The sequence below is a fragment of the Pteronotus mesoamericanus genome, unplaced genomic scaffold, assembly GCF_021234165.1.
Source record: "Pteronotus mesoamericanus isolate MK-2021 breed Mesoamerican mustached bat unplaced genomic scaffold, CSHL_Meso_final scaffold_85, whole genome shotgun sequence".
Classification (NCBI taxonomy): Eukaryota; Metazoa; Chordata; class Mammalia; order Chiroptera; family Mormoopidae; genus Pteronotus; species Pteronotus mesoamericanus.
This window is the reverse complement of record NW_026555329.1, coordinates 16,920,120-16,934,951: the sequence shown is the minus strand read 5'-3', so window position 1 is coordinate 16,934,951 and position 14,832 is coordinate 16,920,120. Positions and strand designations below refer to the sequence as shown.

The 14,832-nt window shown below is 34.8% G+C and overlaps 1 protein-coding gene across 5 annotated transcripts in view; it reads left to right on the top strand.

Annotated features, from left to right (window-relative positions):
* C1GALT1 (core 1 synthase, glycoprotein-N-acetylgalactosamine 3-beta-galactosyltransferase 1) overlaps positions 1-7,726 on the top strand; it is a 33,502-nt gene extending 25,776 nt beyond the window's left edge. For 4 of the 5 annotated variants that reach the window (XM_054564399.1, XM_054564396.1, XM_054564397.1 and 1 more), the window contains one exon: positions 2,643-7,726. In XM_054564399.1, the coding sequence (XP_054420374.1) occupies positions 2,643-2,861 (219 nt within the window). In that variant the 3' untranslated portion in view covers positions 2,862-7,726. The remainder of the gene's footprint in view (positions 1-2,642) is intronic. The other variant, XM_054564395.1, reaches the window with a different exon arrangement.
* Positions 7,727-14,832: the final 7,106 nt, after the last annotated feature.

Genomic DNA, 14,832 nt, shown 5'->3' with positions numbered 1-14,832 from the left:
ACTGGCATATGGTTAGGTAGAGAGCTCCTGAATTTTTAAAATTGTTAGGTAATTATTCCAATACCATTATTTAATGAGTTTTACTTTCATACTGATTTAAAATACCTCCTTTATCATACACTATAGCATCCTTAAGAGTAGGCTTGGTTTCTGGAGTTCAGTTCTGTTCTACTGTCCTATTTAGTTTTAGCTGAGCACCGTATTGTTTCTAACCTTGTGGCCTTACAACATATTTAAGTTATTAATCTAGGAGTGTGTATTTCCCTTTTACTTCACTTCAAATTGTTCTGGCAGCTCTTATGTCTTTATCCTTGTGTATAAATTTATTAATTTAGGAATAATGGACATCTTTGCCCGGGATTTTTTAAGTTCCCTTTTAGGTCCCCTAGTGAAGTTTTATAGTTTTCTTTAGAACTTTATTTCTTTCTAAGTATTTCCCTAGATATTTAATGTTTTTGTTACTATTCCACTTAGGCTGCTTCTTAAAACTTCTTAATTGGTATATATGAAAGCTTTTATTTTTTTTAAAACATTTTTGAAATCTGGCTCTGTTCTTGGATTCTTAATTATGGATATTTTTCACTTGACTCTTTTGAGTTTTGAGGTAAGTGTAATCATATGCAAAGGACTTTTATTTTTAATAACTATAACTGTTCTATTATCTTTTATTGCTTATATGCTTAATGATAGTATTTTGGCCATCCATTAGAAAATAATAATACAATAGGGCATAACAATGAATACAGTAAATCTTATAAAAATATTATTACAATATTTCAGACTCAAAATTGCTTCCACAGAGAATCAGCAGTTTAAAACTAACTGTTATTATCCAGGGATTTTTTTAGTTTACTATGCATTGGCCAGTATAATAGCCACTAAGCACATTAACTGTTGAGCGCTTGAAATGTGGCAAGGCCAAATTGAGACATACTTTAAGTATAAAATTCACACCTGATTTCATGGTTTTAACACAACTAACAAGAATGATTTCATTGATTTTTTTTTTTGAAGATTTTACTTATTTTTAGAGAGGGGAAGGGAGGGAGAAAGAGGGACAGAAACATCAATGTGTGATTGCCTCTCGCGCACCTGTACTGAGGAGCTGGCCCCCTAACCCAGACATGTGTCCTAGACTGTGAATCGAACCGGCAACCCTTTGGTTTGCAGGCTGGCAGTCAATCCACTGAGCCACACCAGCCAGGGGTCATCAATAATTTTTAAAGTAATAATTACATATTTAAAAAATAAAAGTATGTATTCAGTTAAATATAATGCCTTCAAATTGATTTTACCTATTTTTACATTTTAAATGTGGCTACTAGAAAATAAACTACATTATGTGATTTACATATATCTTTTGGGCAGAACTCATTTAGATAATCACAAGTTGACTTACATGTTTACTTTTCTTTGTTCCTTACTATTTTTGTTTCTTCTATATTCCCTGAAGGTATAAAAAGTAGAGACCAGATAACTTTTCAGTGCCCACATAGTTATCCAAGATACCACAATGTTTTTTTCAAAGGAATAGTTGAGAATCAGGCCAAAGAAAATATAATGAAAAATTTCTCAATAATTTTTACTGCATTGTAAGCTACATACTTCCACATAGGAATTATTAAGTGTTCAATTTAATAGGTCAATTTCAATCTTGTTTAGGAACTTGTCAGATTCTCTTTCTGCCTGGGTACTTGCAAACAAACACATTATATAGAATCTGAATTTTGTTGGAGTCACCTGGATGAAACATTCTCCAGATATCAAGTCTGACCCCAGACTGACCTTGTGATTATTTTTAACTCTGTGACCAGTGTTTTTTCTTTATTTTCATGCTTTTTCTTTCTTGTTTTTTTTCTTTTTTGTCTTGTTTTAAACTTGTTCTTATACCAACTATATTAGGAATATATGAGAATTCCATAAGTAAACAAAGGTTTAACTCTTACTTACTGAGGGCCACCTGAATGGGATTGTTCTATCAATAGTAGCTAACATTTATTGAGCATTTACAATAGGTAAAGCTTAGTTCTAGGCATTTTGTACACATTATATCCTTTAACTGCCTTTTGCAGATAGGGAAATTGAAGTTTATAGAGATTCGATAACTAGCCCAGTGCCATACACTAGTAGGCAAAATTTGAATCAAACCTAGGTTTGAATCAGAACTTTCTCTCGTAAATACTATACTGTTTGGGTTAATGTGTAGATAAAGTATTAGGTTTCAGATGCCTAATGGGCAAGGCTTTCTAGTCATTGCATGCTCCAAAGGTATCTTTCTGAGGCTGAGCCCAGCAAAAAATTCATAGAAAATTACAAAGAGAAAGCAAAATTCAAAGAAATAGAGCTTTATCCTTTGTATAGCTGTCCCTTTCACTTAAAGTCTCAAGATGTTTTCCTGCTAAAACACTATGGAATATGAAAGAATATTAGTTAGAAATACTTAGCAATTTCATGTTTGGGTTTAAATCATTAGGAACTCTATAACCTCTTACACATGTCTAAAAAATTAGGTGCCTCTTTAAAATCTTGCCAGCTTTAATTGCTGGATTCTGTAAAAATTAGTGTTTCCTTTATTACTATGTGCATATTGTATTTTAACAATGTGCTACTTTTTAATAATGCCTGTTTCCACTACTTTTTAGGGTCCTGGTTGCTGTTCTGATCTTGCAGTTTCTTTTCACTATGTTGATCCTACAACTATGTATGAATTAGAATACCTCGTTTATCATCTACGTCCATATGGATATTTATACAGATATCAACCTGCCTTACCTGAGAATATACTAAAGGAAATAAGTCAAGCATACAAAAATGAAGATCCGAAAGTAAAATTGGGAAACCTTGAAAGAAAACATAAATGAACAGAGGTAAAATGTCTAGTATTGCACTGAAGAACTTCTGCATTTCTTACAGAGAACACTGAACTCCCAGTGAAGAATTCTAAGTGAACATTCCTAATTAGGAATCTTTCATAATAGACTGCAAACTGAAGCTTTAATGAGCTGTGAAGTCTGTTAAAATGTGTTTTGATACAGTAATATATATATATATATATGTATGAAAAACTTGTGTTTTTATAATGTTGGCCAGACAGAGGGACTAGAAAAGAGGTTTTATGGCCTGTTCCTGACCACATGTATTATTTTCACTGGGAAGCTAAGAGAGTTAAATTTGTTGAAATGACACTGCACCATATTAGTAACACACATCATATTAAACAGACCTGCCTTAAAATTTTAGAAGGAAGTATTGCTGTTTAGTGTTGTTTGTAAACTCAAGACATGAGTTTGTATTTGCAGTGTAATATAAATGAACCAAACTCTCCACCATCTACCCCCCACACACACACCAGTGTGCAGTTTTGGCTGATCAAAATTTTGCTGTGACTGTTAAAAATTGGCAGTATTTCTTTCAGAAGTAGGTAGAGTAAGAATGCACTTGTCTTAACGTGCATTAATAAAACCACATTTTGAAATGATCATGGGCCTTGACTGTAATATATACATACTTGGTTCTAATTAATAGTTAATGTTTTACAGGCATACCTCGTTTTATTGCACTTTGCTTTATCGCGCTTCATAGGTGTAGTTTTTAAACCGAATTGAAGGCAAGACCCTCCACAAGCAAAAAGATTACGACTCACTTTATTGCGAGACTTGCTTTATTCCTGTGGTCTGAAACAGAACCTGCAGTATTTCTAAGCTATGCCTATAGTGAGTCCCTGCCATCTCTTCTAAGTATGTTTAACCATTCTTGAATACCATTTTCAGCTATTAACATTTATTTACTCAAAGCATTAATAACATTCAGTAAACATGGATTTTTAAATATTTTGTTCCCATGTTTACCCATTGTTAATTATGGGTAACAAATAGTCAGTTGAATGCTTTGGGGGAAATGCTTTTCTTATATCAGGGCCACTCTCAGGAATTACTAAGACATTTTTAATTGATTATTTAAAACACTTTCCAACTACATAATTACAGTTCCTTTCACTCTTACCCTGTTGTGAGATGAGAACTTGTTTGTGCCTTTCATAATTTGTTTAAAGCAGTTTTGAATTCATTTTTAGGATCTGAAGTGGTTATTAGCTACATTGGCAAAATAATTTAAATGTAGGATTTTGACCAGAGTTAATTAAAAAAATTAGAAAACGCAAAGTGCTTAAACAAATTGAGATATGTCAGATATTAAAAGACCAAATACTTAATTTATGAATAGCATCTGAATTTTGATGTTGGCTTACATATACAGGGTGGGGCAAAAGTAGAGTTATATATAGTTTATATGGAAAATAATACAATAATAAATAATAAGAATAAATGCTGTTTTGCATACTTGCAATTATAAACCTACTTTTGCAGCACCTTCTATTTTGGGATGATTGTTTTGCCGATGCATAGAAAATTTCAATTGAGTAGAAAACCCATTCAAGACTCATAAAAAACATACTCATGAATGTTTTATTCTAATTATAGTGACTCTCTAAAGAGTTTCTGGAAGGAAAAAAAAATTTCGTTTTTGTTATCTTTAGCAATATTATCTGAGTGTATCATAACTATTTTACAGACTTTCTGTAATATGTTACATGTTACAAATGATTTACATTTCTCTTTTGTTTATCATTGTGTTAATTTTACATGGTTGTCACACCATTGACCCTGCTGCTTAACTAAATAGTTTATTGTGCCAAACATTTCAAAACCATGACCTCTTTGGATGGTATATTTGAGAGGATGTTGATATTAATGGCCAGTTATGGATACTCTGCCCATGTAGTTGAAACTTACACCAATTTTTACCTATTAAATTGTTTTTCATAGCGTTCATGGTGGTTTCGTCTGCCAAAATTTCAAGGCATTCGTTCTATTCTTTGAATGGCTCTTCGCCTTGGTGTGGGTATGAATTTATTTGAGTCCATATTTGCTATTGTACTTTTTTGTGCTACAAGTATAAATAGTTTATCATAAACATCCCAAAACATTAGAGTTTACTCATAGGAAATTAGCTTGTGAAAAATCCTGGAGTCTGAGTCAAGACTCTCTGGGTTTAAATTCTTTCTTCATCACTTACTAGTTTTGTAACCATGAACAATTTTTAATCTCTCTGTGCCTCAATTTCCTCATCTGTAAATTAGGGACAATAATATTACCTACCTCACAGGAATTTTATGAGGATCAAATGAGTGAGTATGTGTATGGCTTTTAGAACGCGGGCCCAGAGTATGGAGCAATAAGTATGAGGTTTTATTGTTAACTTGGAGTGTAAATATTTGTTTCAAATGAATGAAAAATCTAATCAGATGTTGAAGGAAATATTTTGTACATTTCATATAAGTAAGAGTTTTTATCTGATGCATACTGTATGTGAAGTACTGTGCTTAAATACTCTATGTACATTGGTGTTAAATCCTCACAAATTGGGTGTTATTTCTATATTATAGGTGAGAAAACAGAGGCTCAGAATTAAAGTAACTTTTCCATTGTCACAAAGCTATTAATGAGATTTCTACTCAAAGCCTGTGTGTTCTTTGTACCATGTCAGCCTAGAGGTTAGTCGTTTAGCATTATTTCCATTTTTTACTTACTGACATGTGACATCTTATATGTTGGCCAGTGATAGTAAAATTAACCAGATTTGCATAATGCTGGTCAAATTATGGTTTTTATACTGTTGCCGCTGGGAGCTTGTTGAAAACGCAGATTTCAAGGCCCCAAGCCCAGAAATTCTAGATACCCTTGGGCTGTGGTTCTCAAAGTGTGGTCTGAACAAGCAATATTCGTATCACTTGGTAACTGGTTGGAGATGCCATCTCTCCCGGGCCCCATCTGAGACCTGCTGAATCAGAAACTGTAGGGCTGGAAGCTATCAGTTATGTTTAAACAATCCCTCCAGGTGAGGCTCATTCACGTCAGTTTGAGAACCTTTTTACACTAAGACCTAAGTGATTCTGATGCAGATGATCTTCAGACATGCTAAGAATCACTGCTGCATAAGTGAGGTATCTTTCAAAGATACCTCTTTAAAACATGCATGTTTTAAATTGTATAGTCCAAGATTACACTATATTAAATGTAAAGACTTTAAAGATGATTTGAAGGGTCAGTGGATCATTTATTTTGGCAAAATTCTTTAGCTTTTTTAGAGTGGCTAATAGCAGGGCCTGCACAGTAAAATCTGTAATTCTTCAAGTTTAGTAATTTCACGTGGGAGCAGGAAGGGTTCATTAAGTAAATACATACTAATTCATTAAAAGCATACGTAAATGAATGTCATTAGAAATGTCCACAATTGTTAATTAAAAAAAAAAAACTTTAGAGATAGCAAAATATTTTATAATATGCAGGATTTTTTTTTACTAATTCATACTATCAAAATTGCATCACTTTCGAGAATCGACTGTCCTATGTGATCTAATAAAGAAAAAAAATTCAAGTATTTGATGGAGCACATAAAACCAGATTTCATGATGATACTGACTTTTAAATTAAGATCTCTGTTATTTGGATAAATGATTTTAATGTGGTCTCAAAACATAACACTTTTGCTGTCTTACATTCTCCCTAACAGTATGCTTGTATTTTCAGTTGGAAAGCTCATAGATGATACAAAACAGATTGTTGTCCTGGAGTTCATTTATTTGTTTTCATATACCTTAGATTTCAGAGGAATTTTGTTACTTTAAGAAGATTCAAAAATAAATGACCACTTTTCAATATTTTTTGAAATATGGTAATAGGATTTGGGCATTAAATTTGCTGATTATTTTCATAATTTATTTTGAGTATTAATTTTTTACGTCTTTGAGCCTAGAAAACTATATTATCAGATTGAGGCTTGAAAAATCCCTCACTTGATTAATTAGATCAAGTCTGTGATTTTATTCTCCATTTAAATTTTCTGATTATTTAGAGGAGTATGTCTTTGACAATTTCTGCTTCTTTGTATTTATTACCCTCTTTAAATTTCCTTTTAAGTAATTTCCATTTTCTAACTACTCTTAGTGCAGTCACAAAGTTAATTTGGCTCTTATTAGCATTTGTATCACTTACTGATAATTTTGTATAGCTATTAACTTTGTTTCCCTATGAGTTTAGAAATAAAAAAAAAAACCTGTCTTAAGAATAATGCCTGCTGGCTTTCAGGATATTTGCCCTATTTAAAAGTCTACAATTTTAAACTAATTTTAGATAAGTAATTATTAAATGAAACAAAGTTACTTGGATTCTACCAACACCCACTTTTCTCAAAAACAAACAACCCTCATCTGCCTGATTTCGCTACTTCTTCAGAGTAGGCCTGATAAAAACATAATAAATCTAGGGGGCAACCTGTGGTTTAATTTATGCTAAACATGACTATTGATTTAACAACTACTTTGGTTGAAATAGAAACTTTAATAAGGATTAGAATAAGAAATTTTACAAATTCTCTAAAGAGGAATCAACCTAAAACTGATGTTCTGTTTCAACTCCTTTCCCTCTCTACTTTTCGGTTTATATCAGTTAAGTTTAAATAACTTCAGAGTCCTGCAAATTAATAAAGTATATTAAAGGGAAACTAATCTTACTGCTAAGCAGTGTGCTATATTACATAGTGAATATTTGTGTTCTGGAATTTAAAAGTTATGTAAGTAATAGTATCATGAATGGTTTAAAAAGCTCTGGTGACTTGCTTACTTTAAGTGATCACCGATAAGTCAGAAAAATGTATTTTTAAATATGTTTTTTCAAGTGCCTTTTGAACATTTTTAAACAATGGATTTAAACAGTTGCGTAAAATAAATTACCATGTTTAAAGCTGCTTTATCTGATTATTTTTAACTTATATAAAAGTTGTGGGAGAAACATTGTCTTATGGGTAGTTTGGGGGTGGTTATTTTACTAAAAATATTAATTTAAATTGTCCTGTCAAAGTTTTTCACTTTGAATTGGCTTAAGTAATTTTACTGCTCTGTGTGTGTGTGTGTGTGGGTGGGTGGGTGTGTGTGTGTGTGTGTATTTTAAAGCAACAAAATATCCTACCTTAGATCTTGAATAATATACCTTAAAAAAATTATAAACACCTTCTCTGTAGTCTAGGTGTGTGTGTGCGGGGGAGTGTGTGTGTAGAAAGAGGGAGAAAGAAAGATTGCTTTGCTATTTCTTGCTATATTTTGATTTGTCATATATGCTGAGAAAATAATTTATTCAACTAATTATGTATTCAAATAATTATATATTTAAATAATTGTGCTGGCATCTACTAGAAATACAGTGGTAAGCAAGACATACAGGATTCCTTTTAAAGCCTTAATTCTATGGCTAGACAATAAAACAAGTTTAATAGATGAATGAACAAGATATTTCAGAGTATTGTTAGGAAAATAAAAGTGATACGATAAAGCAAATTTCTGGTTGAGGGAGTGTCATTCAGACCTCCGAGGAGGTAATGTTTGAGCTGAGACCTGAATGACAGACCTTTCATATACTTCAAAAGGTGTTTATATCTATGAAGTTCTTTGCTCTCACAATGTAAAAAAAACAGTGTTTCCACCTTTGCTTAATCATGCTTTGGGCACATGTGAAGGCTCACTGAAATGAAATCAATAGGCCAAAAACTGAGGTCTGTTGATATTAGATTAGTCTGGGACTTTTAACATATTTATGAATAAAAATTGGCATACCTCTTCCTAAGCAAATGATTACAAATGTTCATAAGGCCTTTGAGTCTAGCCTGTTTGCCCCAATTTTCAGTAACTTACCCGGTATGGTCCTTCTTAGTGCATATGTACACATTATGTATGTATACACACACACGGTCATTTGGATTAAACAGCCTTAGAAAAGGTAAGGGATTTTCCATTTAGTTGTATTTAATTGTACTGCTAGTTGATAAGTCATTAGAGAAAAGATTTATTTATCTAAATACACAGAGATTCACTACCCATTTCAAGTTTTCCTAAGGAATAGTACTAGAAATGATAATAAGATTCTTGCTAGAGGGAAGGGCTCTATCACAAACATATTTTACATCAGATCTAATAATGCTGACAAGGTAGGTTGTCCAAATAGAAATTCCTTACGTGTTTAAGACCTAATGAACATTTAACAACTAAAGTTCAGCAACATTGACAACCTCCAGATAAATCCATCGGTATTAGTAACACATAGAAATAACTTTGTTTTGCCATGAGTTTGATTTGTTACTAATAAATGAATTTAGTATTGCTGCCTACAACTTTACTGTAGTTTGTGAAAAGTTGACATGAATGGAGCCATTTAAAAATCGATCTAGGGTAGCCATTCCAGAGGAACTGCCTTGTATGTCTTACTACTCAAACTTTAGGAATGTTTGAATGTGGACCGGGGCAAACGAACATTGTAGTTCAAACAACTGTTTGCCAAGCTAACAGGAAAGCAAACATCCTGATCATGGACTGAAAATGAAAGACATACTTCAGAATTAGCGCCACCATGTATAGTTACAGAATAACTGAGTATATTTGCACCTATAGAAATTCCTTCTACTTGTGTAGTTATTTCCCTTCCCTTTTTCATAAAATCAAGAGAAAACAACAACAAAAAACTTGCCTTCACCCCAATCAGAACACTATGTGGGTTTCTGCCTGTATTAGTGCTTCCCAAATAGGTATTCTTTTTTATCTCACTTGTTGCCTCTCACTTTGACCTTTTATTTTTAAGTTAACAAGTTCTCAATTATCATTTTGTTGAATCATTTCTTCTGCTGAAAGAAGCACCAGTTGGTTGTGCTAGTGTTCTTTGTATTCTGTTATTGATACTTCTTTTTTCGAGGACTGAAAATGTGTCCAGGGCATTTGCGTACTCTCTCATGCTTTGTGTCTGTACAGTGCAGTTGAATACAGCTGCTTACTTTGCAATAATGGAAAGAATAAAAGACTCATTGTCTTTTTCTTTTTTTAAATGAGATTCAGTTCTAGGATGTAAGCTGTTTGGGGTTTTTTTGAATGTCTGATGGAAGATTCACAGTACTTCCAGTCTGTAGAATTGCTTGACGATGTGCCAGTATAGAGCTAATTTGAGTAAAATGTCTTAGTCTTAACAACTAATCACATTCTGACTTGTCAGCTTCAAATAATTTTTTTCATGGAACTTACTCTAAACTGCATTGTCTTTCTTCCTCCTACACCTGTAACACTGGAATTAGACACCTGGTAGCATTTAGGTTGAATTTCACTTTCCATTAATGTTGTTTTTGTAGAGGAATGGTGATAAAAATCCAGAAAGTAGTTTAAAAGAGAAGCAATGATTCAACTTTTCCTTTGGACTTTTTAAAAGATTATTTTTCTTACTTTTTTAAAAAGCTTTTTATTTATTTATATTGAGAGGGGGAAGGGGGAGAGAAGCATCAGTGTGGGGTTGCCTCTCGAACACCACCTGCCCAAGACCTGGCCTGCAACCCAGGCATGTGCCCTGACTGGGAACTGAACCAGTGACCCCTTTGGTTTGCAAGCCAGCACTCAATCCACTGAGCCACACCAGCCAGGGCTCCTTTAGATCCGTACAATGCTATCTTTCTGTATTTGTACAGTTCACTTGTGTGTGTATGTGTGTGTGAGAGAGAGAAATGGGAGTAGAAAGCTATGATTATTTTAATAGTTGGGTTTTTCTTTAATTAAAATATTGAAACTATTGCTTTTTCATATAATTAGGTTTATATAATAAGTATTTGTACTTGATGAGGTGACAGAATGTGTTTAGAATAGTGGGGCATAGAATGATTGTTTATAAAAAAATAATTTCTACACACCTACTTGCCTTGTTGAATTTCCCCTCACTTTTTTCCTTAGAATTTCTGTCTCTGAATTCCCCTGTCCTTTTTTTCTCTTGTCCCATATATTTTCTTTTCTTTTCATTGGCAGCAATTTTTTAACTCAGGATGTTTAATTGCCCCCATTTTCTATCAGCAGATGTTTTGAAGACTTTTTAAAGAATTACATATCTTTTGAGAAGTTTAATTCTCACCAGCTCAAGAAACTTTCTTAGAATTAACTGAAAGAGGAAGGAAGAGACAGGACTCAAAAAATACATGCCAGCATAACCCTAGAATTCCCTCTTCCCTTTGGAAATGTTTCCTTCTAGAACCTACCCAGTGAAAATCTGGGTACATTTTTAAATAGTTGAAAACTACTAAGATTTTTGCCTTATTATTTTTAACCCCAAGTTGATGTCATCTTGTCCAGCAAAAGTGCTACTTGAGGTTTTGAATGATACTCCTTGTGGCAGAGGCTAGCTCTTGGAAACAAAATCACAAGTATTTTCCTACTTTTTGAAAAGCGAGGCTGAGGATTCTCCTGTGTTTTGCTGTTGCCTCCTGGGATATAGTTGTCCACTGGGCACTGTGACTTGGATGTGGCCTTTTGGGAGGGACTCATCTTCTCTTACTAGCAGAGCACAACAGAGACCAGACTTCATGGATGTTCCAGAAAAACAGAATGAAAATTCCACAGAATAATTTATGAGAGCTACCCAGATCCGTTGGGATTCTCTTCTCACCAAGCTGTCTTTTTGTCACTTGTTTCCAAGATGCCAGAAGTAGCAGAACCTTCCCCACCCCCACTAGAAGCATTCTGGGTACCACCACATCTTTAGAGTCTGAACCAAATTAATATCTACTCTAAGAAAAATGAGGAAGATTTCCTTTCAATCCAGTCTGAAACGCTCCTTATTTCCCACTGGAGAGCTGACGTTTCCCCTGGGAAACTGACAGTGAAAACATTTCTTCTCTTCTGAAGAGGCCCCCTCTTTTACCCTGAGAAGTGCGGTCTGGATTTGTGGCCCCAATAAGAAAATCACCTAGTAGTCTGACATCAGTGTTTTTTCACAAAGACTGAATTGTTCTTAAGTAAAGCACACATGGAGCAGCAAGAGCCAAATCCAGGTGAGGCTGCACCAGACCAGTCCTGTTCCTGTTTGATCTCACTGCATGAGGGTTTCAAACATAGAGGCTCCTATTTCAGCCAAGGCCACCTCATCAGTCCTGAGACTTAATGTTACTTTATAATTTCATGTGTGTTAGCTTGTTTTAAAAAATTACTTTCAAATCAGTCCTTACCTTCTTTAAAATATCAAAGTTTTCAAAGTGGAAGCAGAAAAAAGAGTTGAGAAATACATGAATCACCTCTGTTTTCTTAGTGATCCTAAATTAGACATGTGAGCAGCTATTTCTGAGATCCTTAAGGAATCATGTTATTTGGTGCGTTTTTCTCATCTAAAAGTCTCATAATCTTTACCAGGTTAGACCTTTGTTCTGTGTTTTATTCTTAGACTCTCTTAGGCTACAAAATCCTCAGATTTACCAAATGGAAAACTGGTGTTCAGAGGTCAAGTGGCTAAGTGAGAACAAGTGAAGCAGAACTGGGGGGTGAAATTTAACCTGAGTCTAAATTTTCAAAATACACTAATATCCAGTGTTCTTTATAATACTAACTTAGAGGGTGGGAAAAGATGAAAAATAGCTGTGTGCTCATAAATTTTAATTTAAGATCACAAATGACCTTATTGAGGGCAATTGATAACCTTGCAGTAATGTCAGTTAATGCCCTCATATAAAATTCTTGCTACATATTAAGAAGCAGAAATGTATATGGCCTCTTACTAGATCAGTCTTTACCAATCCTAACCTTACTGAGTAGTTTCTAAATTCGCTCTTTGGTAATTCTGGATCACTGAATAGAGTTATTTGAAACTCACTTGTCAGGATGTCTCTTAAAGAATTTTTTTTTTCCTTTATATATCTATATATAATTAGATGTATAGTTACTCAAACTTCGTTGTTACCGAAACTAAGTGGAGCAAGGGAAATAGATGCTGTGAAAATGTGAAGCCGTAACTTTACCCAAAAGCACAGTTATTAGTGTCAGTGAAATTAATGGTTCTTTTAAATAACATTAAAGTACAGGGTCCAGCAGAAGTAACGCCTGCTTGAGTGTGGTTGGCAGGGTACACAAATGTCTCACGAGATGGACAGCAGTTTGAACATTTCAGCTAAAATGTCACATGGTGTGCTTGAGTGTGATAATATGTTACAGAATTACATGCTTACAATTTTGTAATTAAAAAAGGGTGTTATTTGTGCCATACCCTGTAGATTGGTTTCCTTTGAACTGGTACCATTATTCTCCAAACTCCACCTTATGTGACAGGATGGTAGTGGTTTCCGCTCTAAACTCATTGTGCTTCTCACACCTAACAATTAAAAATTAATCTCACCCCTGGCATGTCATGTTGAAATTAGGAGCTGTCATGGTTATTTCCTTTCACCTCTCCCACAGGGGTAATTCCTCCCAAGATTCAATCCAGGCGATTCTGTACAACCAAAGTCAGCAAATAAGTTTTGTTAGCTTTTATATAAGTCAGAATCACACCCAGGAGATTGAGGTATTGGTAACACAGACATCAACTCTCTAATGCCCTAATTCTAAACCAGTCAGTCCACACAGTCTGACAAGCGACAGCTTGGCTTCTAGAGCAAAAGACGATGTGGTTAAGTTAAATCTTGACTCTTCTGATGTTTCTGAACTATCTTTTAGGAGTAGTAGCCCTCCTCCATTAACAAAGCCGGAAACAAAACTCATCTTCAAGGACCGCGCTCTTCATTTAGTTCACCAGTTCGGATGGAGAAGGGAGATACATCTTGAGGCAACACAAGTGACCTCATTTTTTACCTCCTCCTGTGCAGCGCACAAATCGGTTAGCTTGGTTCACCACTTTTCTTCTGCTTTAGTGTTCTAGTCTTGAATCAAGGTAACTAACGAGTAATTTTATTTCAATACTGTGTTAGTGATCCCCACAGTTTCCTTCCCACTGGATACAATTTAGCTGTATCTCTGCCAAACGTGGGACAGAATCATAACCATTAGAGAAGTGGAAACAGGGTAGGCCCCTGCTCCATCTCCAGCAGTCAGGGGTTGGGTGCGGGCTCCTATTTTATTGTGCTCTCACAGAGCATCAACAGATCTTCCAGTAGCAAGAGGAGGATCACACTTCTGTCAGGCATCCTGAAGGGAGGGCTGGCCAGATCGAGGGTGGAGATGAGGAGCAACTTCTGAGTGTTGTATTGTTTAGGCCTTTGCCTAGGGTTTGGTTTTTTTCCATCTTTCTCATTAACCCTTCCCTCACTTCCCTTCTGCTCTTAAAGTCCAATGCTGGTATTCATGTGAATAACTGTTTTTGCCCCAGGTACTTTGTTGGTCCCAGGGTCACAGAGAGGAAACGGTACAGTCCTGTCCCAGGAATTCAGTGTCCAGACAAGGCTCTTATGACTTAACTGCAACAGAGTTGATGACGCCCTTAAAATATGTCAAACCAAAGTGAACAGTGAAGGCTAAGGACTTAGAAGTAAAGAGCAGAACTCAAAGACAATGGATACCCAGTTACCCGAGATAAAGCCCTGCCAGGTGAACTTTTAGGGCAAATGAGGTTGCCTTTCAGAGGCTAAGCTTTTTGTGAAATTATAGTTTGAGGGAGGTTAAACAATAACTTCTATAAATGAAAAGTTTTGTCGATAGTGTTTGAGACTTTAAACAGAAAAACTGAAGCTCATGATAGAATTTTAAAATCCAATAAATATACTTTTCTGTCATATTTTTGACTGCTAGATCATTTGCCCATTCTTATTTTTGCAAATGAAACAGAACAAACATTTGTGCCTGTACACACGCACGCATACACCTCCTCTTTGGAGGCCTCTGGTGAACAATCTGTCCTCAGGGCTGATGGGACTTGTTAGAATCTGTTGTCTGCTGGAGATGGACATGCAGGAAGGTGTTTGGGAGGTGCCCTTGGGTTCACACCTACAGAAAAGTAGGAG